The sequence below is a fragment of the Neophocaena asiaeorientalis genome, unplaced genomic scaffold (genome assembly GCF_003031525.2).
Source record: "Neophocaena asiaeorientalis asiaeorientalis breed wild unplaced genomic scaffold, Neophocaena_asiaeorientalis_V1.1 scaffold134, whole genome shotgun sequence".
Taxonomy (NCBI): Eukaryota; Metazoa; Chordata; class Mammalia; order Artiodactyla; family Phocoenidae; genus Neophocaena; species Neophocaena asiaeorientalis.
In genome coordinates this window covers 28,559,752-28,586,092 of record NW_020185339.1, presented here as the reverse complement: position 1 = coordinate 28,586,092, position 26,341 = coordinate 28,559,752, and the positions used below count along the sequence as shown (strand labels likewise).

At 54.6% G+C, this 26,341-nt stretch overlaps 1 protein-coding gene across 4 annotated transcripts; it reads right to left on the bottom strand.

The window, feature by feature from the left end:
* Window positions 1-10,021: 10,021 nt before the first annotated feature.
* On the bottom strand, window positions 10,022-26,041 carry NCKAP5L (NCK associated protein 5 like). Of its 4 annotated transcripts, XM_024736597.1 has the most exons (14): window positions 25,966-26,039; window positions 23,877-24,125; window positions 23,323-23,384; window positions 22,088-22,216; window positions 21,311-21,379; window positions 21,169-21,207; window positions 20,338-20,457; window positions 17,292-17,405; window positions 13,551-16,180; window positions 12,428-12,590; window positions 12,086-12,167; window positions 11,428-11,736; window positions 11,210-11,352; window positions 10,022-10,908 (listed from the first exon to the last, which is right to left on the bottom strand). In XM_024736597.1, the coding sequence occupies exons 3-14, from the start codon at window positions 23,356-23,358 to the stop codon at window positions 10,690-10,692; spliced, it is 4,053 nt and encodes a 1,350-aa protein (XP_024592365.1). In that variant the 5' UTR covers window positions 23,359-23,384; window positions 23,877-24,125; window positions 25,966-26,039; the 3' UTR covers window positions 10,022-10,689. The 4 variants fall into 4 exon arrangements, with proteins under 4 accessions (XP_024592365.1, XP_024592362.1, XP_024592363.1 ...); XM_024736594.1 differs by having other exon boundaries at window positions 10,029-10,908; window positions 11,210-11,736; window positions 25,966-26,041; XM_024736595.1 differs by having other exon boundaries at window positions 10,029-10,908; window positions 11,210-11,736; window positions 22,088-22,245; window positions 25,966-26,040.
* Window positions 26,042-26,341: the final 300 nt, after the last annotated feature.

Sequence of the window (26,341 nt, the reverse complement as noted above, 5' to 3'; positions counted from 1 at the left end):
AGTTCTTAGTTTTGATACCACCTCATCTAGGAAGCCTTCTCTGAGCCCCCAACACTGGGTTTTAGCCCCTTCTGGGGTCTCCACAGCATCCGGGCACCCTCCATCAGAGCACTACCTGCGCTCTCCTACGATCCATCACCCAGTGACTGGCATCACCCACTAGAACTGTGAGTCCCAAGGGCTGGGACATGCCACATTTATCCCTGGGTCCCTGGTTTAGTTAGCTCAGTGTTCACACCTACTAGGTGCCCAATGAATGTTCCTTGTGTGAACAACAGTGTGGGTGCATGAGGAAATGAAGGAATGAAAGGGGAGGCCCGGCGTGGGGCGCAAGGGCCCCTGCAGAGTGTCCTGACTTCAGAAGGGGCAGGAAGAGAGAGGCAAACCAGGCCCAGAGTCCCTTCTGCTCCCTTGCCAACGCTGCCTGCCTTGGGACTGGCTGTGGGAAAAGTGCCCACCCTGAGGTCCAGCTGGGGCTGGACTGGCGAGGGAGGTTCTAGGTGAAACAGACTCTGACAGGGACAGTTTATGTCTGTCCAAGTCCACATATTCATGTTCTCTGTACTTTGTGCAACGCGTGTATTGGGTGTGGGGAGAGAGTAGCCAGGATGCGGTGTGATGGTCACCAGGGGTGAAGGGAGGGGACCCTGCATCTCGTCTTCTCGCCACAGAGTGGCACTTCAGGCCTGCAAACCTCTTAGGTGGGCGCTGCCGCTATTGCGCCACCTGGTGGCCACGTATTTTCCGACTGTTCCGTAGGAAATGACTTTTTTCTTTTCAAGTTGAAGAATCTCAAACAAAGAACATATGCGGCATACTTGAATTTGAGGCTTTTAAATAACTCCTTGGATTGCTTCTGCCTTAGAGAAGGCCCCCAGTGCTACCCTGTTAGCTACCCTACGAGTGAACGACGGAAACCCGATTTTCTGGTGGCTTCTGCCACCTCAGGCCCCAGCTGCCCTCAGCTTGGACTCTTCCCTGCCCACTTACCCTCCCGCAGGAATCATCAGCGGCGCTTATCAGAGACCCGTGTTCAACTCCTGTGCTCCCGTGGGTGGCCCTCCGCCACCCACTGCCCGGTTCCTCGATCTTCACCCCTCCCAGGGCTTTCACTTCTGGCTCATTTCAGCTAGCCTGAGTATAGAAGTCTACTCTTCCACTCTCAGCCCACAGCCCACAACGTCCCAGCTCTCGCATGCTCTCTCCCTTGCATTCTGGGTGCATTGAAACTCCAGTCCTGCCCCTTAACCCCTCCACTTTATCCTGCTCCTTTCAAGGCCCCTCAGGCATAACCTCTGTCTTTGTTTAATGCAGACTCTGGAGCTGGACTGCCTGGGTTTGAATCACAGGTCTTCCACAGACAAGCTTTGACCTTGGGCAGCTTGCGTAAGCTCTCTGAGCCTCACTCTCATATTAAAATGGGGATAAAGATAATATCTACCTAAAAAGGTTGTGGTGAGGATGAACTGAATTAATATGTGTGAGCACTTAGAACAGTGCCTGGCACACTGTAAATGCTGTGTTATGTGTTTGCTCTTATATGTTATTATTATTGCTCAGGCTGGAGCCTATGGTGGATGACATCACCAGCCACCTCAACAAAGCCCATCCTTGCACTAAGCCCACCATCTTCCTTTTCTAGTCCTAGAACCAGGCCTCTGCACCTGCTAAGAGAAGAAACAGGAACCACAAAAATCCCACTTTCCTGCAGACTGTGCCACTGGGCGTTTCTGCTTCTCAGCCTCCATTGGGCTCCAGCCTCCTTTGAAAAATCCTTGACTTGTCCTTACCCTGGTCCCTCTGCTCTGTCTGCAGTGACCATTCCACATCGTCACCCCTTTCCCCAGGCACACGGTATGAAATTCAAAAGGTATAAAAGGTTACAGTGAAAAAAGAGTCCCTCTGTGGTAACTTGATAAACATGCCACCATATCTTGTAGTCTATCCTCTTGACGTGGGATGACCCTTTGTCTCCCACACTCTGATCCTCACAGCCCTGCACATTCCCTGCTCTGTTCCTGTCTCCCGAAACCCTTCCACTGGGTCCTCTCAAGCTCATGGCTCTTCATCAGCAAACTTCTCATGGACACAGCCTCTTCGAATGTTCCCTTTGACCTCCCGGCTCTCCCTGAGGATGCCCCCTCCCTGCAGACCTCTCAAGTGGGCACTGCTGTCTCTCCCTCAGCCCCTGTGCCATAAGGCCAGTGGGTGTGTAGGCACCCTCTGTACTCCTCAGTGCTTTCAGACCATTCTTCTTCCCTAAAGTCCCTCAGCTTTGAATCTCATGTCAACGGACTATCCCAACCCATCATGCCTCTCTTTTCCACTTGTCTATCAATCTCTGGGTTACTTCCTCTTATTTCTTGAGGTTTTGGCTCCTGCCTCACTGTCACCCCCTCTGATGCTAATTCTGTCCTAATTCTGAGAGCTCTCAATATCTACAGAGGTAATCCTCCCAGTACCTTGGCCTCTGCATTCCATGACCTCTTTTCCAATGACCTTGCCCTCTACCCTATCTGAGCCACTCACTCCCATGGTCATCCCCTGGTCCTTCTCATTACCCATAACTGCAACCCTTCTGTATCAGTGTCCCAGGGCTTCTGTAACAAAGTGTCACAGATTGGGTGGCTCAAAAACCAGAAATTAACTTGCTCACAGCTCTGGAGGCTAGAATAATCAAGGTGTTAGTTAGCAGGGTTGCTTCCTTCTGAGGGCTGCTGACGAAGAATCTGTTCCTCTCAGACCTCTCCCCTAGCTTCTGGTGGTTTGCTGGCAATCACTGGCATTCCTTGGCTTGCAGACGCATCACCCTGATCTCTGCCATCATGTTCACGTGGCATTCTCCCTGTGTCCAATTTTCCCCTTTTTATAAGGACATCAGTCATTTTGGATTAGGGCCCACTCAAATGGCAACTTCTTCCTACCAATTGCTCCAAAAACCTTAGAGTTATCCTTTTATAACTTAACTTGATTACTTCTGTAAGGTCATTTCCCAAGGTACTGGGGTTTAGGACTTCAATATTTTTTAAGGAGGGGAGAGACACAATTCAACCCATAACATCTCCCATTCTCCCATAATCTCAGTTTCATGCATCCCATCCTCTGACTATCACCTCTTTTCTTCCCAACATCTTTCCAACTCATTCCCCCTAGTACTTTATCTCCAAAACTCTTTTGATTCCACCAGGACCTTCAATCTACTGATTCTACCTTCCTTCATGCCTCTCTCCTTTATTGCTCTCTCTTCCCTCTTTAACCAGTGTAAAGCCCACAGCCAGTTAATAGAATCGCTTCCATGCATGTATCTTCGATTCCCTTGCCTCTCTCTCTCTGTTGCACTTATTTGGCAAATTGGCAGCCCTGGCTAATCCAACTTGCTCCCTATTCTGTACCTAATATAGCAGGAGAAAACCCCCCCAACACATTCATATTAGTAAGTCTCACTTTTAATTCCTAATCACCTAAAGTGGACCCTTCATGCTGCCTGGTAATCCTACTATAGTCTCTAGCCTATTCACTAACTTTTGAGCTCCTAGATGACTACTCATTCTATCTTCTCTCTTCTCAAACCTCCAACAACTCTTTCTCCCATCCTTCCACTTGGCCAATGACCGTGATTATTTCCTTGAGAAAATAAAAGCAATCAGAAAAGTTCTTCTGGGACTTCCCTGGTGGCGCAGTGGTTAAGAATCCACCTGCCAATGCAGGGGACATGGGTTCAAGCTCTGGTCCTGGAAGATCCCACTTGCTGTGGAGCAACTAAGCCCGTGCGCCGCAACTACTGAGCCCATGCGCCACAACAACTGAAGCCTGCACGCCTAGAGCCGGTGCTCCGCAACAAGGGAAACCACTGCAATGAGAAGCACGCGCACCGCAACAAAGAGTAGCCCCCACTCGCCACAACTAGAGAAAGCCCGCACGCAGCAACGAAGACCCAACGCAGCCAAAAAATAATAAATAAAGTTTTTCTATAAATAGACGCCACCACATACACTCACCTGCCTGCCTTCCTGTACCTGTGGATGCTGCTTAAGTACTCTTGTGCACTGAAGCCCAACAATTTCCTCTTTTCTCTCCTGCATCATCAAATTTTCTCTATTTTGTCATCCCCATAAGTATAAGAAAATGCTTTAACTTCTATCTTTAAGAAGCCCTCTCTTAGAGTCTGGGAACAGCAACTCCCACATAATAATGAGCACACCCAGCCCCCAGATCTTGGTTTCTAGAGATTGTTCCCCACTGAAAGAAACCAGGGCTCTTTGGAAAAATGGCTGATTTCAGGGTTGGGTTTGCGAAGATGAATCTTGAACATGTTACACCAGAAAGTATGCACTCAAAAAGAATGATGGAGATTTGTCAAAAGACAAAACAAAACAAAAGCCAGTTTTAAAGGGATCCTACTGGCCAAATCATGGACAATTTGAGCACCAAAGTAAATAATGGTAGTAATGGATTATAAACCATTGAATAAAATAGGACACCATGAGTCCATACTGATATAAATAAATGCATAAATAGAAAGTTTGATGAAAGTGAAATATTTACATAGTTTCAAAGTACCTTCCCACTATGTTCTGTGCTGTTTCTGCTTCATTTCCTCTGACCTCTAAAGAGATGGAGTATCCCAGGGCTTAGGACTCAGAGCTTTCCTCTTCTACTCTCTTGGTGATCTCATACAGTCCCCTGGTTTTAAATAACATCCATATGCTGATGGCTTACCAATTTATATCTCCAGCCCGGGCTTCTTTTCTGAACTCTAGACTTCTATAACCCACTGCTTACTCCACATTTTCCATTGGATATTGTCCAATAGACATCTCAAGCTTAACACATCCAGTACTTAACTCCTGAGCTTCCCTCCCTCAAGTCTGCTCTATCCACAGTCTTTTCCATATCAGTTAATGGCAACTTCTTCCTACCAATTGCTCCAAAAACCTTAGAGTTATCCTTTTATAAAAAAAAATTTATTTGGTTATTCATTTATTTTTGGCTGCTTTGTGTCTTCACTGCTGCGTGCAGGCTTTCTATAGTTGCGGCGAGCCGGGGGCTACTCTTCATTGCTCTGCAGCGTGTGGGATCTTCCCGGACCAGGGCGTGAACCCGTGTACCCTGCATTGGCAGGCAGATTCTTAACCACCGTGCCACCAGGGGAGCCCCCCTCAATGTAGTTTTGATTTGCATTTCTCTAATAATTAGGGATGTTGAGCATCTTTTCATGTGCCTATTGGCCATCTGTATGTCGGAGTTATCCTTGACTCTCCTCTCTTCCCCACATCAATTACATTAGCAAATCTTGTTGTTTATAGTGCCTCTGCCCTGGAACACGCCCCCATCTCTCACTGGAATTGCCCAAGAGGCTTTCTTACTGGTCTGCTTCCATACTTGCCCTCTATGGTTTATTCTTATCACTCTCTAATTGCTCCCTATTTCACTCTGAGTAAAAGCCAAAGTCCCGGGCTTCCCCAGTGGCACAGTGGTTGAGAGTCCGCCTGCTGATGCAGGGGACACGGGTTCGTGCCCCGGTCCAGGAAGATCCCACATGCCACAGAGCAGCTGGGCCTGTTAGCCATGGCCGCTGAGCCTGCCTGTCCGGAGCCTGTGCTCCGCAACGGGAGAGGCCACAACAGTGAGAGGCCCACGTACAGCAAAAAAAAAAAAAAAAAAAAAGCCAAAGTCCCTACACTGGGCTCCAAGACTCCAAGACATGATCACTAAATCCTACCAAATTGGCTAAGAATAAAAAGTTTGATACTGGGCTTCCCTGGTGGCGCAGTGGTTGAGAATCTGCCTGCCAATGCAGGGGACATGGGTTCGAGCCCTGGTCTGGGAAGATCCCACATGCTGCGGAGCAACTAGGCCCGTGAGCCACAACTACTGAGGCTGCGCGTCTGGAGCCTGTGCTCTGCAACAAGAGAGGCCGCGATAGTGAGAGGCCTGCGCACCGCGATGAAGAGTGGCCCCCGCTTGCCGCAATTAGAGAAAGCCCTTGCACAGAAATGAAGACCCAACACAGCCAAAAATAAATTAAAAAAAAAAATTTGATATTACTCAATGATGTAGAAGATAGTCTCACTTATACATTGTTGACGAAGCGCAATTTGTTAATACCTATAAAAGTTTTTAAATTAAGCATATTCTATAATGCAGCAATTCCATTTATAGGAATTTATCTTATGGAAATACACAAGAGTGGCCAAAGACACATATGCAACGTTCACTGCAGCATTGTCATGGGAAAACACGTACATTGCACACCCATACAATGGAAGACCGTGTAGGATAATGGATATTCATGGGCTTTGGAAAGATCTCCAGGATACATTAGTAAGTGCTAAAAGAAGCAGATCAGTAATTATAGAATAATCTCATTGTCTAATAAAAGGTCAACATAAACATACTCTGTGTGTTTGCGTGTGTGTGCATTTAAAAAGCAATTGGAGGGAGCTGTCCCTTAGAGCTATCTGAGAGACTGTCTCCTGGGCTTGAAGTCCTCAGAATGTCCACCGAATAAAACATAATTCTCAAAGAAAAAAAAAAAGCGATTTGAAAGGAATTCCAATCAACTTGGGTTATGTCTGGGGAGTAAGACTGGGAGTTGGAATATGAGAGACTTCCTCTTCCTTATATGAATATTCTATTCAATCTCAATTAGTTTTTAAACCATGAACATGCACTTTTATAATCTATGTCTTTAATAATTACAAAAGAAGGTTTTTAAAAAACATCTTCCTTACCCCAAGATCAAAGAAATGCTCACCTATACTTACTTTAAATTCATATGTCGGGCTTCCCTGGTGGCGCAGTGGTTGGGGGTCTGCCTGCCGATGCGGGGGACGTGGGTTCGTGCTCCGGTCCGGCAAGATGCCGCGGAGCGGCTGGGTCCGTGAGCCGTGGCTGCTGGGCCTGCGCGTCCGGAGCCTGTGCTCCGCAACAGGAGAGGCCACAACAGTGAGAGGCCCGCGTACCACAAAAAAAAAAAAAAAAAAAAAAAAAAAAAAAAATCATATGTCTTAAAAAAAATTACTTATATGCTTGAATTAACTCACCCAGGACTATAGAAGGGGATACATACCTAGAATTTGCTGCAGAGAATGACTGTTTTCTTTAAAAACTTTTTGATAAAGGAAACAAAACACTATTTGTAGAAAATCTAGAAGAGGGTGAAGAAGAAAATAAAAACCACTGGCAACCCACAGAAAACCTCAGTTAACATTTTGGGACATTTCCTGCAAGAGACAGGGTACCCATTAAGGTGGAATCTGGAACCTTTTTATAGTCTTTTGCTGATGACTTGATGCCATTTGTGGGGGACAAGGAAGGGGGGTCTGAAAGTTTGGGCTTCTTTTGTCTGGGAAATCCAGCAGAAAGGGTCATACACAATGGTAAGGCAAACATTCACCCATTGTTCATGGAGAAAAAAGTGAGGTCGCCTTAATTCTGCAAGCAGATGTTGCAAACTGAGATATGAAGTGTCCTGCCATAGTGAGGATCAAGTGGCCTTTTAGCCAAACCCTTCCCTGAAATACAAAGAGAAATTGGTTTCCCGGGAGTGTCTTGAACTCACCTGTGTGTCCCCTGCCACAGAATTATTTCAGATGGAATATTCTGTTTGTGTGGAGGGCACACACAGTCATGTGCGCCGGGGGTGGCTTGTCTGGGCCCAGCACCCCTTAGTAGCACACTGGGGGACCTAGGGACGAGAGCTGCCCACCTTGGAATAGTTGGTAGGGAAGGGCTGGCTCCAGGTACCAGGTATGGCTGATGCTACTTTGCCCTGGTGACTGGCAGGGAGCTTTTTCTAAGGTGGCCCACGTTGCCCTGGGGCCTAAGAGGCCACCTTGCATTTGCAAACACTGCAGGACAGAGCCCAGCAGCAGACTGAGCAGACCCTGGTGACAGAAACATGCACGGATCCTTGGTCTCAGCTTGTAGGAGGTGGAGTCCAGAGTTGAACCCATCATGCCAAGCTCCTTCCCGGAAAGGAAGTAGGATAAATATCCTGTAGGCGAACAATTCTGTTTTAACAAGGAAATGAGGTAATCCATCAGGTTCAAACAGAATAAAGGGCTTAAGAAACCAAGAAATAAAAAGTTAAGAGAAGGATGTAGACTTCTTTGAGCCCGCCTGGCAAGAGGCAGAGATCAGCGGCTTGGTAATAACATCCTTAAGCCCCTAAAAGCAGAAGGGACAGTGGCATAGCTACCTGGAAGCAGAAGATAGAAGAAAATGCGATCCTGACATTTGAAGAAAATCAAGACGTCTGACTCGACCCTTCTCTAAGTCGTGTTAATTTCCTCAATGATGACATCAACTAAGGGAAACAGGAGGGAAAACGGCCAGGTTGGGAGAGGGGTGGGAAGAGCAGAGAGCTGAGGAGAAAGCTGGTCTGGTCCAATTTCCCAATCGTCCATAGATAAGGAAAACCAAGGCCCAGAGAAGGGATGTAACTTTCCCCACACAACCAGACTCAGTGGCTAAGAAAGACTCTTGATGCCCAGTCTAGTGCTCTCCAGCCCTGCCCTTCAGAAGTGATCCAAGGCCAAAAAGGGAGGAGGAGATTAAAGTCCTGGCAGAACAGAGCAAAGTTACACACCCAAAAAGAATCACTCCCACCAGGCTCCATCACTTCTCAGCCTTGGAAAATCACTGAATTTTTTTTTTTTTTTTGGCTGTGCCATGTGGCATGCAGGCTCTTAGTTCCCCCACCAGGTATCGAATCCGTGCCCCTGCACTGGGAGCACAGAGTCTTAACCACTGGACCACCAAGAAATTCCCCCATTGAATGTTTTTGAGCTTCAATGTCTTCATCTATGAAATGAATCAGGAGGCTGGCAATATGGTAGGTATTTAACCGGGAGTTCTTTCACTGCTCTCTGGACCATTCAGGGCTGGAGAGACACTGCTGGAAGGAGCTAGTATAAAGGGAGGCGTTAACAACCTCCCCGCCCCGACATTCCTTGGCCTGGTCAGAGTACAGGATAGCATCCAGTGGTATAACCGAGTTGTCAACAGGCCCAGCACTACTCCCTGTCCAGGCACCACTTACCTCAGCTTGGCAAGCCTGTGATGTCAACAAAGACCATGTATTCAGTACAGGGCCCCCTATCTCCATGATGAACTGTCCAGAGTCCCAGCCACAAGGCCAGGGGTGTTAAGCATGCATGATGCCCAGGTGGCCTCCAGACGGTATGTCATGGGGAGACGGTGAGTGCAGACAACGGCAGGGGGTGTGCTCTGGACGAGTCACCCCACACCTTGCAACCTGGGCCGGAAGGAGGCCTTCCTATAGGCTCAACTTGACTGGCCAGTGTGAGATGGGCTGGGGCCACCTGGGTCACCTTCAGGTCACTGTCCAACTCCACGCCTAACAGGAAATCCAAGGGCTGGAGGGCGACAACCACTCACCCCATGGCCTTCTCACGTCACACGGAGACCCTTCCACACCGCCTCATTCCTGGCCTCCCCATCCTAAAGTGAGAATTTGAGAGCCAGGGGAACTTCTGGCTGAAATCTGAGGTAGAAATAGGGGCAAGAAGCTCTGAGGAAAGCCCAAAGTCTGTGGAGAGACTAGAAGGCGGCAAGTTGGAGGCCCAGTTGCGCCTCACTTCACGACAACGGGAGGTGTGGACACTTAACTCTGTCTACTCCTGGGCCCCTGAAGCTCAGAGTCTGCACGTCCCACCTGAGCTGGTATGTCCAGGGTTTGAGCGCACGCCCAAAGACACCCTCCCCATCTTCTTCTCTCTGAGGGGCAGCCCAGCCTTCTGCCCCGCCCAAGCCCTGTGCCAGGGGAATTTCCCCACCCCCAGGCACCATTCCAGGTCTAAACAGACCCCACTTCCCCAACCCTTAGTTACCTTCTAGGGTGACTCCAGCCAGTGGCCCTGGTGGAGGGAGCTGCCTCACAAGGGAGCCTGGAGCAGAGTCCAGGGCCCTGGAGTCCTGTACCCAGGTGCCCATGCAGTCTCCACCTGCCTGTCCATCCCTGAGTCCTCCCACAGAATGAGCTGAGTCAGGGGCAGGGAGGGGCCTCCACGTTTTATTAGGGATACGGCAGAAGCAGAGGCTGGAAGCAGAGCAGCCGCGTTTTTTAACAACAGATAAATTAACCGCAGTGCTGGGATGGGGGGAAGGGGCGCGGGCGGGTGGAGACTGGGCCAGGTGCTTTAATATAAAAAAAAAAACCAACAAAAAAGACAACAAATGGGCCCCAAAGACATGGGGCAGGAGAGGGCAGCACCATCCAGACAGCGGGGAGGGCCAGGGCAGACAGAGAGAAGGCAACTTGACCCCTCGCCCCTGAACTCCACCAGCACGGGGCTTCTGAGGCAGGGGAGCTGCCAGGGTGGGTGGAGATGGCACGGCTGGTGGGCAGGAAGCCCAGCACCACAAGATGGCTCAGCCTGAAGTGGGAGCTGGGGGCCGGGACACAGCGGCCTCGAACCTCCAGTCCCGCAGAGGAAGAGCCTTACTCTGGGTGAGAGAAGGGACCAAGGGTGGGGTCTCTCCCTGAGCTGAGAGCGGTCATCTCCTCCACAGCAGTGGCGGGCAGTGGGGTGTGCCGGGGACCCCCTTCACCTTCTTGTCCATCTACCTCCTTGGTCCCTTCACGGAGGGGCCCCACGGGCCCCGAGGGGGCGGGGCGTGAGGCGAGCCGACGCCAGAGCGGGGCGTGGCCGCTGCAACCGCTCAGCCCTGACTCCCGCAGGAGGACAGCGAGTCATAGAGTGAGTCACTGAGAGACTCTGAGGTCTCCAGCCCCGGGGGACCCCCACTGGCCACTCTCCCTTCCTCGCCCACGTCCGATGTGCTGGGGGTGCGGCTCCCCCCAAACGCTGGGCCCTGGGGCGCAGGAGCTGGGCGGCTGGGCTCCAGGCTCCGCTTTCCGTCCACGTCCACGGGCAGGGCCTGCGGAAGGAGGGAAGGCTCGGGAGGAAGCTCCTCTCACCCCTCCCCGCCTGAGAGGCTCTGCCCACCTGACGGGGGCGCTGCAGAGGAAGCAGGCTGGAGGCGCGACTGAGCACAGTCCTACAGTCCCACCAAGGTTCCGGAAGGGAAAGAAGCCCTTTCCCCAAGAGGGGTGTGAGAAGGTGGGGGTGGGGGGTGGGCTGCCCATTCAGTCCTCCTCCCGGACAGGGCTGTACCTCACCCCATGTCGTTCCCTCCTGCCCTCCAGTGCTGTTCCCTTTTCCCCTTCGGCCATGCTCACCATGGGGGTCCTGGGCAGCCCCTCCAGTTGTCGGGGTGGGCATAGGAAAGGGTCAGAGGAGCCGTTGGCTGCCCTCGCGTTGGGGAAGGTCCAGTTCTTGGCCAGCTGGACAGGAGCAGGAGGGCCTGGGTCTTCACAAGGATCTATCCGGGGACAAGGGGAAGGTGGGTGGTGGGTGGAGCTCCCAGAGAGGCCCACCCCCCTGCCCAGGCACTCACCGTGGGGACAGGTCTGATGGCCCCGGTGGCCCGGAGCAGCGGTGAGCAGGGCGGGGAAGGCCGGCATGCTGGGGTGCCGCCCGCTCACCAGCAGCTCCTCTATGCCAGGCACCTCACGCTCCAGTGTGTGGGCACGGCGGGGGACTTTGGTAAGGGGTGGGGGCCGAGCTGGGGGCACCCCGGCCGGGGGCTCCAGCCGTGGTGGCTTGGTCTTGGGAAGATTCTTACTGGGGGTCCCACTGCTGCCATGGTCTGGGGGCGGGAAGGTCCCAATGCCACTGTCCAGAGTTCGAGTCAAAGAGCCACAGGCTGGGGAGGGGAGGGGAAGTCAGGGATGTGAAGCTGCAGGCGGCTCAGCCCCTCTGCTTTCTTCTGGCTTTCTGCCCCTGCCCAGGTTCCACCCTTGGTCTGGGCCCCTCCTGGCCCCACCGGCTCAGTCATCCCTGCCTGCCCTGCCCCACCTCCCCTAGTCCTGGGGAAGAGGGCAGGGCAGGTACCCTATTAGGCAGGGAGGGATTTATTCCTGTGCAGCCCCAGTGCCCACTGATGCTTGGCACCAAGATGCTATAGGGCCTGGCACCTGCCGTGGTGACAGGAAGGAGTAAAGCAAGCAGGGGGTAAGGGGCAGGTCCCAGCCTTGGCCCTTGACCCTGCTGACCTGTGAAATGTGAGGTGGGCACTGGCTCAGCCAGACTGTCCTCTGAGGGCATCTCTTCCCGCCTCCCCGGCTCGCTGCTTGGCTGTACAGAGTACAGGAGACCTCAGAGCCCATTCCTCCTCCACCCTAATCCCCTCCATCAGGATCCTTGGAGTATGGGTCTGAGAGTCCTGGCAACCTGCCAGCCCTCAGGAAGCCCTCTCCCCTCCCCATTCTCCTCGGAGACCAGAAAGGCATCCAGCAGCTTCCAGGCCCCAGGGAAGGGGAACCCTCCAGGCGGTAAGAGACCTGGCAGGGCCACAGAGCCAGGCCCTCCACCCAGCCTGCGCCCCAGGAACTTACCTTCCCAGGAGGTTTTCCGCAGCCCTGAAGAGGGCCCACCAGGCCATTTCGGGGCCCACAGGCCGGCCAGGGGTTCTTGGGGTCAGAGGACACTGGCTGGAAATCGCCGTACTCAGGTTTGGGCTCCCGCCAGCTCTTGGGGGGCAGCTCCTTGCCATCCACCCTAGGGGAGGCAGTGCAGATTGCTGTGAGGGAGGCCTGAGCCCACTCACACATTCTGGCCTCCCTCCCTCCAATGGTGCTGGGCCTAGTGAGGCACCCACTGCTCCCTGCCCCTGGGGAAGAGGACATATCCCTGGTGGCTTCCCACATCAACCTCTCCTGACACCAGCAACAGGCCAAGACCCCAGGGAAAACTCCAGAGGATCAGCAGGGGCAGGGAATATGGGAGAACTCCCCCAAAGCTACCCAGGGTCAAGCCTAGAGACCTCTCCGACAATGTCTGCCGGTAGAGAGCAGACTCGGTCACATACTGGTCCACATGCGACACACCCTGCCTACCCCAGCTGACTTTGAGCGCACTTGCTGTCCAAACCACACCCTACCTGGAGCCCGATTCCTGAGGACATTCTGCCTTACCTGGCCCAGACACAGCAACCCCAAGATGGGGTAGCCCCTTCTCTAAACCACAGCTCCTTTTGCTGAGTCTGTGGCAGGTGCCAAAGGACAAGATGGGAAGGGAGCCCTCCTTTTTCTACAGGATAGAAAACCCCGGAGGGAGAAGACCTGCATCAGCCCAGTTAGGTACTAGCACTCCCTTAACTACTGCAATGCTGCACCTCAGACAGGCTGCCTCACCTGACTCAAGACAGCCCAAGAAAATGTGGACTGTTAACTCTTCTCAAATGAGAAACTGGGTCTCAGCAAGTTGAATATCAGCCAGCCATAGAGGAGGGGAGCTGGGACACAAATCCCTGGCCCCTTGTTCGAGGCCCCAGTCTCTCCTCTGGGCCAGGCCGTTAACCCTCAAGATGCTCTGGTGCCATTTCATTTGACCTCCTACACCCTTTGACCTCTGGGAAGCCCTAGTCCCTGGGAAAGGCAGTCCCAACCCCAGGGATGCCCGTGTAGGGAAAAGGGCCCCCAGCCACCAAGCCCCTGCCAGCTGGTCCCAGGCTCTCACCTGTTGAGCAGCTGCTGCATGAAGGTGTCCGCACCCTGGTACATGCCGGCCAGCTGGCCCTGCACCTGCCCCAGGCCTGCACCGGGCCCTGGCGCTGGTCCCCCGGGCCGTGGCCGGGCCCTGCTGCTCAGGTAGGCCTTCTCCTCCTCCAGTGCCCGGCGCAGGTCTTCCGCCTTGGCCATCAGCTTGGAGATGTTGAGGCTCTCGGCCTCCAGCTTCCGGGCTTCCATCTTGACCTCCTTCCGGAGTGGGGAGCCCCCGCCAGCCCCTTCCTTGCCCTTGGCGGCCTCTGTGCGGCGGTTCAGCGCTGGCAGCTTGCTCTTCTTAAGGCCGAACCAGCTGGCGATGCTGCTAGCGTTGCGGTGCTTGGCCTCGGTGCCGGGGGCCCGCTCCTGGCCCTGGAGCCGCAGCATGTTCTCCTCGATGCCCTTCATCACCTTCTCCTCAATGGCCGAGTGTGGGGCCCGCCCCTCAGGGCCTGGGCCTGGGTCGGCAGGGCCAGGTGCTGGGGGTGTGGGCTGGGCCGTAGTGCCGCTGCAGTCTGCCCAGGGTGGGCCCTTCCCCTTGTCAGGTTTGGGGGGCTCCTTGGTGGCTGGTGGGGCCACAGGTCGGGGTACCACCTTGGTGGGCGACTTAGAAGGCAGCTTTGTCGGGCTGCCATGGGGACTCTTATTGGGCTTGCCGAGGCTGGGGGCTGAGGTTGGCACTTTGGCAGGGGTGCGGGGTACCTGGGGGCACAGGGCCCCTGCCAGCCGGTTCTTGGCCAGCTCCACTTTGGTGAGGCAGCTCCTTGGTGAGACAGGCTCCAGGTCCACCCGGGCCCCCATGGAGTGGGAAGAGTAGACTCGGGACCCAGGGTCCCCCAGGAGCCCAGATTCCTGTTGCTTCAGGCTGCTTGTGCCTAAGGCCACGGCCCCCCGCAGGGCCCCCTTGGCTTCTGGCTGCTCAGGGGGCCTGGAGGCAGAGGGCGCTGTGTCTCCAGTGCTCTCCCCTGACTTCCCTCCTCCCCGGGCCTTCTCGGTGCCAGGCCTAGCTGGCACCCCATTCTTTTCTGGGCCCTGGGGCCCCTCGGGGCCAGTCTTCAGTTTCCCCAGGGCTGCTAGTCTGTCCCGCAGAGGTGTGTAGCCAGGATCCCCGGGTCGCCGGCCTGGCCCCTGACCAGGTTTCTTGGACGAGCTGCCGGGGGTCCTGCGGCCAGGGTGGGGAGACTCCGAGCCTGCCTTGTCCAAACTTTTCTCCTGGGCACTCTCATAGGGGCAGGATTCTGGGTGGCAAGGGCTGGAGGGGATTCCAGGGCTTCTGAGGACCTCAGGGGCCCGTGGCACCTCCAGAGTTAGTTGTGGGTAGGTGGGCACCTGCAGCGGGGATGGAGGTGGCTCTGGGGAAGGCCCCCTAAAGGTGCTCCGGGAAAGGTCCAGAATGTTCTCGTAGCAAGGAGACACCACTGGTCCCGGGGAAAGCGTAGTGGACAAGGCTGGCTGGGGAGGTCTGAGCTGTGCAGAATCTGGAGTTGTGGGGCAGGGTGACGGGCTGGTGGGCAGACCCTGCACCCCCTCTGGGGACAGCTCTCCTCCGCCCAGACCCCTGCGGGCCGGCAGCGGGGAGGGGCTGCCGTCTGAGCCACTGTTCCGACAGGGGATTCGGGAGTTCCGGGGGAGCTGGGGGCTGAGCTGGGGGCCCCCTGGGCTGGGTACCTTCTCTGAGGCTGGAGGCAGCTTTAGAAACTTGAGACCTCTGGCTGGAGAGGGCAGAAGGGGTCCTTGGGCTTCCCCGGGAGAAGGGGAGCCAATTTGGAGCTTGCTTTTCACCTGAGATGAGGAGTGGGGGTGGCCAGACCGTGAGCCCAGGGGGGCGTCCCCTGCACCCATGAACACACTGAGGAAGGGGAGGGGCCCCTGGCCCTCTGAGGTAGCACCAAAGCCCGGCCTGTGGGCCTCCGGGGTACCCCCTCCCCAAGCTGACTTGGGGAGGCCTTTGGACTTGGACAGCTGTGGGGGCCCCTGGTCTGGGGAGGATGGCTGCCTGGGACCCGGCTGTTCCCCGCCGAGTGGGCAAGCAGCCCCGGCCAAGAAGGCCTGTAGGTAAGACTCCGTGTCCTCAAGGAGCTGGCCCAGGTTCAACTGTTTGCGGGCCAGGGCCCCGAGCAGGGTGTCAGGGCTGGGTGCCTCGTTGGGGTCACCTGCCTCATCAGAAGAGGAGGAGGAGCTGCTGCCTGGGGCGCAGGGTGGCCCGGAACCGGTGCCCTGGGCCTGTGGGGAGCCCCTACTAGGGCCCCAGGGCCGCCCAGCACTCTCATCCTCCCCTGGGGCCCCTAAGAGGCGCTCCCAGTGCAGCAGGCCTCCCAGGCTACCAGGACCTAGTAGCAGGTAGGGGGCCCAGGGAGAAGGTTCAGGCTGAGGTGGGCCACATAGCTCGCCATTGATGGGCTCTGGGGAGCCGGAACCCTCGCCTGGAGGCGGCCAGGGGGTGGCAGGTGAGCACAGAAGCAAGGGGTCAGTCTCTTCCAGGGCTCTCAGCACCTCCAGGATCTGGGCTTTCTTTCGAAGGAACGGGGATAGGGCCTCCAGCGCTGGGGGTGGGGCGGCCGGGGGTCCTGGGCCTCCTGGCCGCAGCTGCTGCTCCCAACACACCTTGGGGGAGAAATGGCATGAGGAGGAGACTGTGTGCAGGCCGGGGACCCGAGCTGGCATAACTGAGTATGCCAGGAACAGAGCTGGCCTGGTCTGTCTATGTCCCCAAAAAGGAACTGATAGCTTCTGGGATATGCTGGAAAGCTTCCTCAGGAGTCTCTGAGTCCGGGTTACCCCAACTGTCCTTCCTGGCACACCTGGGGTTGGGTGGGCACCCATCTCCCTTTCTGGTTATCTCAGCACCACTTGCTACCAGTATTTGTGGGTCAACAGGGCTGACCACCTACAACCCTGGTATCTATGTTTGCCCCAGGGGAGGGAGGCCTGTCCATTTCTCAGGCTCCAGAAAGAACACAGACTCAAGAAAGGGATGTGATGTGGCCAAGTCCTAAGTCAGTTGCTGCAGGCAAGCCCGGGCCTCCTCAGGTCAGGCAGCTGTCCTGCTGAGCTGATCCCCGTGGAGAAGCAGACTGGGAATGACTCCATTGCAAACCCTTTCTTGCTTCTCCCAGGCCCCTTCTTAGGCCCCGTCTAATCTGGTACAGTGGTTAACTACATGGGCTCTAGAGCCAGGTTGTAGGGGTTCAAGACCCAGGTCTACTGCTTAACCAGTTATATGACTTTCAACAAGTTATTTAATCTCTAAGCTTCATTGTATCACCTGTAAAATAGGATGGTGATTATGTTTAATCTCACAAAATAAGATGAATGAAACCAGATATGCAAAAGAATGAATGAGTAATAGTTCTGGACTGGGATAAGTAAATATGTATATGATTATAAATTTATGCCAAAAATTACCAAAAAAAAATATAAATGAGATCCAGGTGTCCAGCACAGTGCCTGGCACAGACTAAGAGCTCAGGAAGTATTAACTGTGAGTCTGACTGCTGTACTATAATGCCTTTGCTCACGAGACCAGTGGCTGGGGGTGGGGATCTGTTTTTCTTGGTACGAGGCTGACAGCTGAGGGCTCACACCCAGCCTGGACAAGAATCTGTGTGCCCGGAAGCAGCCCTTCCCCTGGGACTCATTAGGAAACAGCCGTGGAGCACCGGCTGACGAGCCCGGAGCCAGCGGAGCCACAGACCACAGTGCCCAGCGCTCCTACCTCTCTCTGCCCAGCACAGCGCCCCAGAGGCAGCGAGGTGGCCGGTCCCTCGGCGGAGCTCAGGGAGGGAGAGGCTGGTGGCTCTGAAGGCAGCTGGAGTGGGGCGAGTGGGATCTGCAGGGGAGAGGCGAGGTTAGCACAGGTGCTGTCCGTCCCAGGTCCCTACTCCCACAGGAAGCTATGGCTTCTCATCCAGGGGCAGGGAAACATTCTTCCAAGTCTGTTCCTTGGGTGACATCTCCCGGCCCAAGGTGTGGCTCTCACCACTTGGTCAGAGGAGCCTCGGGAGACCACAGCACAGGTAGATTGAAGATGTGCAAGCCCAGGTGGCCGGGAGGTGGGACAGGGTAGGGAGATCTGGAGAAAGAGGAGTGCCCCTGGGCCAGCAGGCAGTGGCAGGCCTAACCCAGGTGTCCAGCGAGCCTCCGGGACCCTCTGCTTTTCTGAGGGGCCTCCTCCCTGATTACAGAGAGGGTGAGCCTCGAGGCCCCTTCTTGTTCTGACTACCCATGACCCAGCATCCACGGGGTTGGCTGAGACTAAGGGAAGAGGCATTTATTTGTTACTGGGTCCTGGAAAAGAGATGGTGGGAGTTATCACTTCTGTCTCCCCTGAATGGCCTCATGTGAAATCCCTGCTCTGAGGATTACAAAAGTAGTATTGTTTTTGGCTGCACCACACGGCATGTGGGATCTTAGTTCCCCAACCAGGGATCAATCCTACGCCCCCTGCAGTGGAAGAGTGGAGTCCTAACCACTGGACCGCAGGGAATTCCCACAAAAGTAGTACTTAATCATGGATCACTTCTGTCTCATTCCCCTTCTGCTAGGCATGTCGACTAGATACAAGTCAGCTTTAACTCTCCCCGTCTCATTCTCCATGGCTGTTAAATCCTGTCTCTGCGGTGTCTCTGCCTCCCCTCCAGCCTGGCCAGCTGCAGCCTCTCCTGCGGCCCACGATCCTCACACCTCTAGCCTGCTCAGCATTTCAGTCTCTCTGACCTGGCTGGGTGGCTTTTCAATCTCCTGTGTACCAGGCAGCCTAAAGCATCTTTTTCTTCTTTGTCTAAAGCGTCTCTGTACTCATAGCCTCCTCTGCCTGCCCACTGCCTCCAGAGACAAGTCTGAAGCCCTCTGCCGGCATTCCGGCCGGGCCTGCTGGTTCTTCCCTGACACCATCCCCAGCTCTCTCTCACTCACTCTTTACACATCCTTTGCTCAAGTCCAGCTAAACAACTCTCGGCTCCCTAGGATTCCCTGCTCTGTTCCTTCCACAGGGAACCCCTTCTCCCAGACCCCTACTGCAGTCTTTTAAAATCTCCCATCCATCAGGGCCCAGGTCTGACGTCACCTCCTTCAAGGAACCCTCCCCAGCCCATCTCTGATGGCCTCTCTGCCCCTTGGGCTCTTGGTCAGCAGTGTCACACTCTGTAGCCCTGCCTTAGTGTCCAGCAGCCCCAGCTCTCAGCGGTTACGTTCGCTCTGCACAGGCCACAGCTCTGTCCAATTCTGTTGGCAAAGGCACTGCTCACAGTAAGAGCTTAATTAGCATTTGCTCAATGGAGCCTCCATCCTAGCGAAGCACAACTTGGAAATAACATTAATAATGACAACTAGCCACCAGTCATTGACTATCTACTACGGGCCAAGCACTAGGTATTATCTCATTTAATCCTCACAACAACCTGCAATAGAGGTATTTTTATCCCCATTTATAAGGGAAAAAACCTGTGGTTTGTGTGGTTAAATAATTTACCCAAGGTCGCACAGCTAAGAATTAGATAAGTTAGGGACCCAACCCAAGTTTATCTGAGGCCAAGGTTCGTGCTCTTTCCATTATGTCATGTTACTTCTGGGAAAGATCAATCTATGGTCCCAAACCCCAAAATTAATTTTAAAATTCCCAATTCAAATCCCAGAATTCATTTAAGTAAAAAACAAATGATTTCAGGATGATCTACACCTCTGTTATCATCAGTCACTGAGAAGGGTATGGACAACAGGGTAAACTTGGCTGGTGTGGGTCAGGTTTCTGGGGATTCCTGGGTCAACCCTACAGTAGGGACAGACCCAAGGCAGGGGGAGCTGCAGAGTCACTGCCGCTGATTCACCCAGGTCTGCACCGGCCTGGTGAGACAGGGGCTGTGGAAAGGCCATGGTGGTGAGACGCTTTCTCTGCCAGGGGTCAGGTTTCCCAGAGAGCTGAGGGCATCCTGTTCAGGATCTGGGGGCCAAGAGCTGCCTGGTTTACATCACAGACACACAAATTCAGACATACACACAAGGCGTTTCTCTTCTTGTCAAGGTCGGGGTGGGTTGGCGGTGTGCTGGTTGACCTCAGAACCCACCGTTCACCTCAGGTACCTGGAGCCGCTCCTGACCCACCCAGGTCTCACCCCATCCTTGGGGCTTCCTGACAGAGTGGACCCCAAGTGACATCTTAACTGAGCCCAGGACTTATTCCCAGTAGCCTCCTGCTTCTCCTGGGTAAGGCAGGTTTCAGGGCTAGAAGCAGGGACAGCGTCTGCAGCCATGCTTGGGTCAGTGGGTGAGCACATGCAGCTAGGCATGCAGAGAGTCATCCAGGTGAAGTGCCTTTCCTGACCTCTCTGTGACACCAAGCATTGGGTGCCTTACACCTGGCCCCACCCCTGCCCCTGACCAAGAAGAAGGCAACGCAGTGGCCAAAGGGGCCCCTTGGGAGCTCGAAATAATGGCATTTTCAGCCTCCACCCATCTGAAGGAGGAGGAAGCAAGGATCTTTTCTGTCAACAAGAAGGGATACAGTCCAGCTGGGCGGGGAGCACCTGGGAGGTGGGGGAGAGCCAAGCTTAAGGGAACTCAGGAAGTTTCTCCCTCATCTAAGGCTCAGATCTATCAGGCTAGGTCGGCCTGCCCTGGATGGCCACAGCCCCCAGAATGGAGGGCAATGGCTGATGGCCTACTTCTGTAGGTGTCTGGGAGAAGAGCGGGTGATGATATTGACAGGGCTGGGGGGAGGCAGGAAGCCGAGATGTGAGGAAGGAAGGAGAATCTCTTGTGCCCACCTGAGGGAGGGAGCCTGCTGTGAGCTGAAGTTTCTGCTGAAACAGGGCGCTCAGCATCTGGTTCTGCCGTTCCAGGTCAAATACCCTCTTCTTCAGCTTGATGCACTCCTCCCGCAGGTCCTGCCACCCCCGGGACGTGGAGGAAGACAAAGAGAGGATGGTGGGGAGAGGGAGGGTGGTATGAGCACAGTCGCCTTCATCAGAGCAGCGGGCGCTCCTGCTGGGCGTGCGCTTCTCTTGCAACCTCCTTCTTTGAGGGAGCTGACCCTGCCTATGTTTACGGCTATCACATCTTCTGGGGATGGTAAATTTTCTAACGTTTACCACCCCTGGTCAGAGGTAATTCCGTTCCCTTTGGCAACTTTCACAATCCTGGAGCCAATCCCCTGCCTCTTAGAAAGCACACGTCAAAGAAGGGCCCATATAAGGCAGAGGAAGACCTGGGGGTCAGAGTGGCCCACCTGTCAAGAAATTACCCACACTACTTGAGTAAATATTTAGATGTCACCTTATGCTTACAACATCAACATTGCTATCAGGGCCATCGAAACCTGGAGAAACTAGCTGGGGCCAGGATAACAGAAGGATTCAAGCCCAAATCAAAGTTACCATAGCTCAGAGACTTGGCCTTACCTAGCCAAGTATGGACTGTCCAAGACAGAGAAAGGGGACTTCACTGGAGGGCCAAGACACCATTTCCACCCTCCTCTATTCCCTATCTAAACAGGTACAGGGGTCCACAGGAAGGACCTCCCCTGCTGTACCCAGGGCCTCCTCCCAGGGCATCTGGGCTCAGGGCAGAGGGTGAGAAAGTCTCTTGTGGCCTTTTACCTTTTGGTTCAGCAGCGCCTGCACCACATGGTTGGCAACCTGGGGACAGAAAGGCAGAGCTGAGGAAGAGCTGTCAGCCAACCCAGCCTCTGCCTGGAATTGACAAGCTATCCGTCCTGTGGGGAGCATCAGTTCCACAGACCTCGTCCAGACAGCGCTCGTAGGTCTCCCGCTGGTTTTCATTGGCCTGGGCGAGTGCCGAGTTCTCTGCCTGCAGGAAGGAAGAGGAGGGCAAATAGGAAGCTAAGGGATCATTCTTCCCCCGGGCAAGTCCCTCTTGGGGAAGGGGAGGCAAGGAGCCTACTAGCTCTACCCCTGCCCCAGCTCTTGGCTCTGGTCTGATTCTGCCAGGGGGAGGCCTGCAGACCCAGGGCATGAAGAAGGCAGAGCTGAGATGGCTGGTTTTTTGTTACCCCAGCTTCAGTCAGTGAGGCTGCAGGGGCTGGGGAGACAGAGCAACCAGGAGGACCGAAGGTGGGAGGTGCCAAAAGTAACCCTTATTTCCCTGGGGAGAGGGCAGAGGAGCCTGGAGGGAGGAGGGCAGGGTCTTAGGAATGTAGTAAAAGGCCTAGTTTAAGGATCCATGTCTTTGTCCCTCAACTCCTGAGACCTTTCTGTGGCCTCTGCGGCCACCCCTTTCCTAGAGCAGGGGCATGAAAGGGGAGAAGAGGGGTAAAGAAGGGAGACATTCTGGGGGTTAGGATGGCCCCCGCCTTGCGCATGCCTCTTGTCCTGTGCTGGCACGCAGGCTGCAAAGAGCAAGGAAAGGGGTTCTCAGAGGGGCTCTGCTAAAGAAACGTTCAGCTCTGCTCCAGCCTGGCAAAGCAGGCTGAGAGGAAGGCCCCCCGCACCCCAGAACCCACCCAAGCTCCCCAGGGCTCTGGCCAGCACTGCTGCCCCCTGCCGCCCCGTGCCCCACCTCCAGCTCCCGCAGCCGGTGCAGGAGCTCCTGGCAGGTGCCCGGCTCCATGCTGCCCTCACCACCCTCTCCTGGCTTCGGGTTTCCAGGGCTCCCGGCCGGCTGGTCCATGGCCTCCGACATCAGGCCCTGGGGACAAGTGAGAGAAGCCCCGCAGGCTACTCCAGGGCATGGGGAGATGAGCGGAGGCGGAGGAGGACAGAGATGAAAGTTGTCAGTATTCTCGGAGTTTGGATCAGTGTGACCCCCGTGCCACGGACACTGTAACAACTCAGGGCCAGGCTAAGACTCCTGCTCACGGGACAGATACATAGACACACTCTTCCCATCTCAAGAACAGAGACCATTGTTTAATAAAACCCATAATTGCTCTCGCCCTCTCACAGGTCACACAGACACTGGCCAGGAGCCAAGAAACCTGAATTCTCTGCTGACGCTGGCCTCAGACTGGCGCCCGGTAGCCTCTCGGGCAGAGTGGGAGGTGGCCTGCAGGTCTCCAAGACTCCTTGCTTGCAGCGAGGCCCCGGGGGACCAGCCTCTGTGCATGCTGGGCCCTCTGCAGGGGTCTCTTGACACCTACCCCCTACTGCTTGGCCAGCTCCTTCCTATTCATTCTCCAGGGCCCCCACTCCAAGGCCGGGTCAGGTACTGCTCCCGCACGGCTCTGTGACTGTCCCCCAAGACTCTGCGAGGGCAGGGTCACTGTCTTCACTTCACTGTCCACACTCACACTTCTTGGTGTGATATGTGGTGTATAAGAGACAGACTGACAGCTGTACAGACTAGTGTGTCATTGCCTGAGCACACAGAGCCAGGGTTCTGACCTGTATCGCATTATGTGATCCCCGCCCCCCGCCCCCAAACTGTTGCCATAGTGACCGGCTTTACCTGATTAGCCCTCACCTTCCATCTGAGTTTCAATTTCTCAGCGAGAGGAAAGTACTCATTTCCTTCCTCTGCACAAATATTGCAGAAATTTCCAGTAGATGGGAAACCCTTCCTAACATAAAAGGTGGGAGGCCCCCAGTCTACCACCAACGACTTGCCTCCCTGACCCACTGCAGCTCCCACAAAAGGGGCTTAGCACTTTTGGACCGAGGAAGAGAGGAGCCCTCGGCAGCTATCAGGCATCTGAATGCTCTTCCCTCCCGTGGGGCACAGGGGCTGCCTCTCCCACCCCAGCCCTCCTCCTCCAGTCCCCACCACCAGCGCGCACAGGCTCCACAGCCTCTCACCTGTCTCTGCCTTCTCACCCAGGCTGGCACACTCATGCAAGCAGCCAGAATGGTCACCTTGCCTGTGGAGACAGAGGGAGACGATGTCAGCCATGCATTTATTGGGTTCCTGCGGCCTGGCATCCCGGGCCATAGGGATAAACAAGCTAGAGAAAGCCCTGCCTTTATGAGGCTCCCATTCTATTGGGGGAGGCAGGTAATACCAGATAAACCAATGAACAGACATCAGGTTCCAAGAAGGCTCTGGAGGTGACAGCAAGGCAGAGACCTGAATGAAGGCTGGATGAAATCCTGGAATGGGAAAAGCATTCCAGGCAGAGGAAAGAGCCAGTGCAAACATCCCCAGCTCTCAGCCAGAGGGGAATGAACAACCACACAGCCCTTCCAAAATTCTTCTCTAATCCTCATAACCACAAAGGGAATTAAGTGCTGTTATCAACACCTATATGTGAGATGAGGAAACTGAGGCACAAGCTATACCACATACCCAGAGTGCACCCTGTGTGCTGGTGCTTTCTCACGCATCATCAATCGCATCCGATTGTCCTACTGACCTCAGAAAAGGAGGGCAAGGCGGGGGTGCCAGCCTGGTCTGCAGCAGGCTCCAGAGGCAAAGGATGCTGCCCACATCATATGGCAGGTTCACAAAGCACAGTGGACGGGCCTGGGTCCCCCCTTCCTATGCAACCTCTCTGTACACACACGTTGTACTGTGTGCTCTGTGTAGTTGGTCCCGGTGCTCTCAGAGCTTTGCAGTTAGAGAGATCTGGTTAGAATCTGACTCTGCAAAATCTGTTCCTCACCTGTAAAATGGGGATAAGAATACTTAGTCCAAAGGGTTGTTGGAGCGTGAAGTGAGATATGTAGAGTGTCTTGCATGGACTCAACAAATGGAGGCTTTTCACGTTTTGGAGCCCACTGCTACTTCAGCGGTTCACTTGCAAGTGGACTCTGAGTCCCAGGCCCGTCACCCAGGGGGTCTGAGCAGGAGGGTCTCCTGAAGATGTGAGGTGCTGCCCCTCTGCCCTGCCCTCAGGGGCCTCCTCCTCTTCAACCCCGTCCCTGCCAGCCCTCCAGCTGCAGGGCCAGCCCAGTCCTCATTCTTCTCTGCCTGATACCCTAGAAAGAGAAAGGGTAACAGCAGAAAGGGAGAATGCTCCTTTCTGGGTGGGATGGGGGAGGGAGAGAGAAGAAGCATGTGTGCACGATAATGGGAAGGGGGCTTCTGAAAACCAGAATAAAAGGAAAAACTGTGGAATGCTTATTTTTTATCACTCTGCCACAATCTAAAGTCCTCTGTTATTTTAACGTCATAAAAATGTATCAAGTATAACTTCATTTTGCTCGCAACATTCTCATGCTTGATACATTTAGAAATGGACAGGCCTCGAAAGAAACGAAAAAAATTCAGGAAAAATCCTCCTTCCCACATACACAAATAGAGGCTAAAACCAAAAAAGGCCTCGGGTTACCTCCACCATTGGACCAGTTCCAGGCCACCCCACATCACCCATCTCTGGGCCACCATCCTCTTGCCGGGCAGAGGCTCCCACTGCTCTAGGAGAGGCCTGTCCCCACAGATCACCAGTGTCCCCTCAGCCCCCTCTTAGTTCCCCAGTGGACACCTCCAGGAGTAGAGGGGCTGGGGTGGGGAGTGTAAAAAAAAAAAAACAGGGGGATGAAGGAGGGGAGTAGGTGTCTGGAGGCCAGAAAAGGGAAAGATAAAACAGTAGAAACCTCGAGTCTTTGTTTTCTTCACGCAACAAAAACCAAACTAAGGGTGAAGGTGGTTTAGGAGGGTATCTTATCCTAAAAAAAATAAAATAAAATAAAAATAAAAAAGCATCCAGCTTAGGCATGAGGCCCAGACTGCGAGGGCTGGCTGTGCAGTAGGTATATGTGGCTTTGCGTGTTGAGGAGGGCAGGGACCCAACACACCCCACAAAGCCAACTACTGCCACCCTCCTGATCTGAGCCCCTGGGGATCCCAGGGCAGGGAGGCCTGAGTCCCACTGTGACCTAGGGGAGACCCTCCAAGGGACAAGCCCCCTAAGTGCAACAACTTGGTCATGGGGGTCGGTCTCCGTATCCTGAGCAGGGCCTGGGAGAGGCTCCGGAAATGTCGGCTGAAGGCAGGCTGTGACTCAGCCCCACCATGGGGAGAAGTTTTCTGCCCTCTGCCAAAGTGGTCCAGCCAACTCAGGGCGACGGGTTTTCTCTGTGTCTGCAGGGCCACAAGCAGAGGGCAGGCAGGAAGCTGTCAGCCTGGGTTGCTGAGTCACTCGGAAGAGGCCTGCATTTAAACTTGGCGCTGGGGAGACAACGCACGCACGCTGTGAACAGGCTGAGTTTGAGCTCAAGATTTCTATTATGAAAAGAAAACTTCCTGCATCTTTACCCTCCTCTAGGGAACATTAAGATCAAGAGAGAGAATACCACCTCTAGCTCCCAATCTGAGCCCAATTAGGAATTTGGCCCTTCAGAGTCTGGGTTTTCGACCCAAATCTCATGAGAAAAAACAAACACAAAAACAAAAAACACTCAGGTCGGTGCCCCAGTGGCTGTCCCTGCAGGGTCAGTGGGACCCACCTCCCCAGGGCCGAGCACCCTCATCCTCCCTCAGGCCCCACAACTGCTACTCACAGCTTCTGTGCTCAGCCCACCTGGGGCCCAGGAAAAGCCCTGGCCTGGGTTTTTCAGGATGGCCCTGGTTTCAGGCATTCCTCTGGTGGTCCCACACCATACCCCAGATGGTGGATGTGGGTCTGGAACACATGGTGCTGGCCAGGATGGGTAGGGACAGAGCTGCAGTGGGTGGGAGCTCGAGCTTGAATGGGAGGCTTCTCCCGCCAGAACTGCCAGCGGGCAACCCCGCCCCGCAAAAGCCTGATTCAGAGGGAGGTGACCTCAGTGCTGAGGGGAGGGAGGGGGCGGAAGGGAGGAAGAGCAGAGCCTCTCTGGCCCTCCTTCAGAGACAGGGAAGGGGGAACAGCTGCTCAGGGGGTTTCTGGGTAACCCG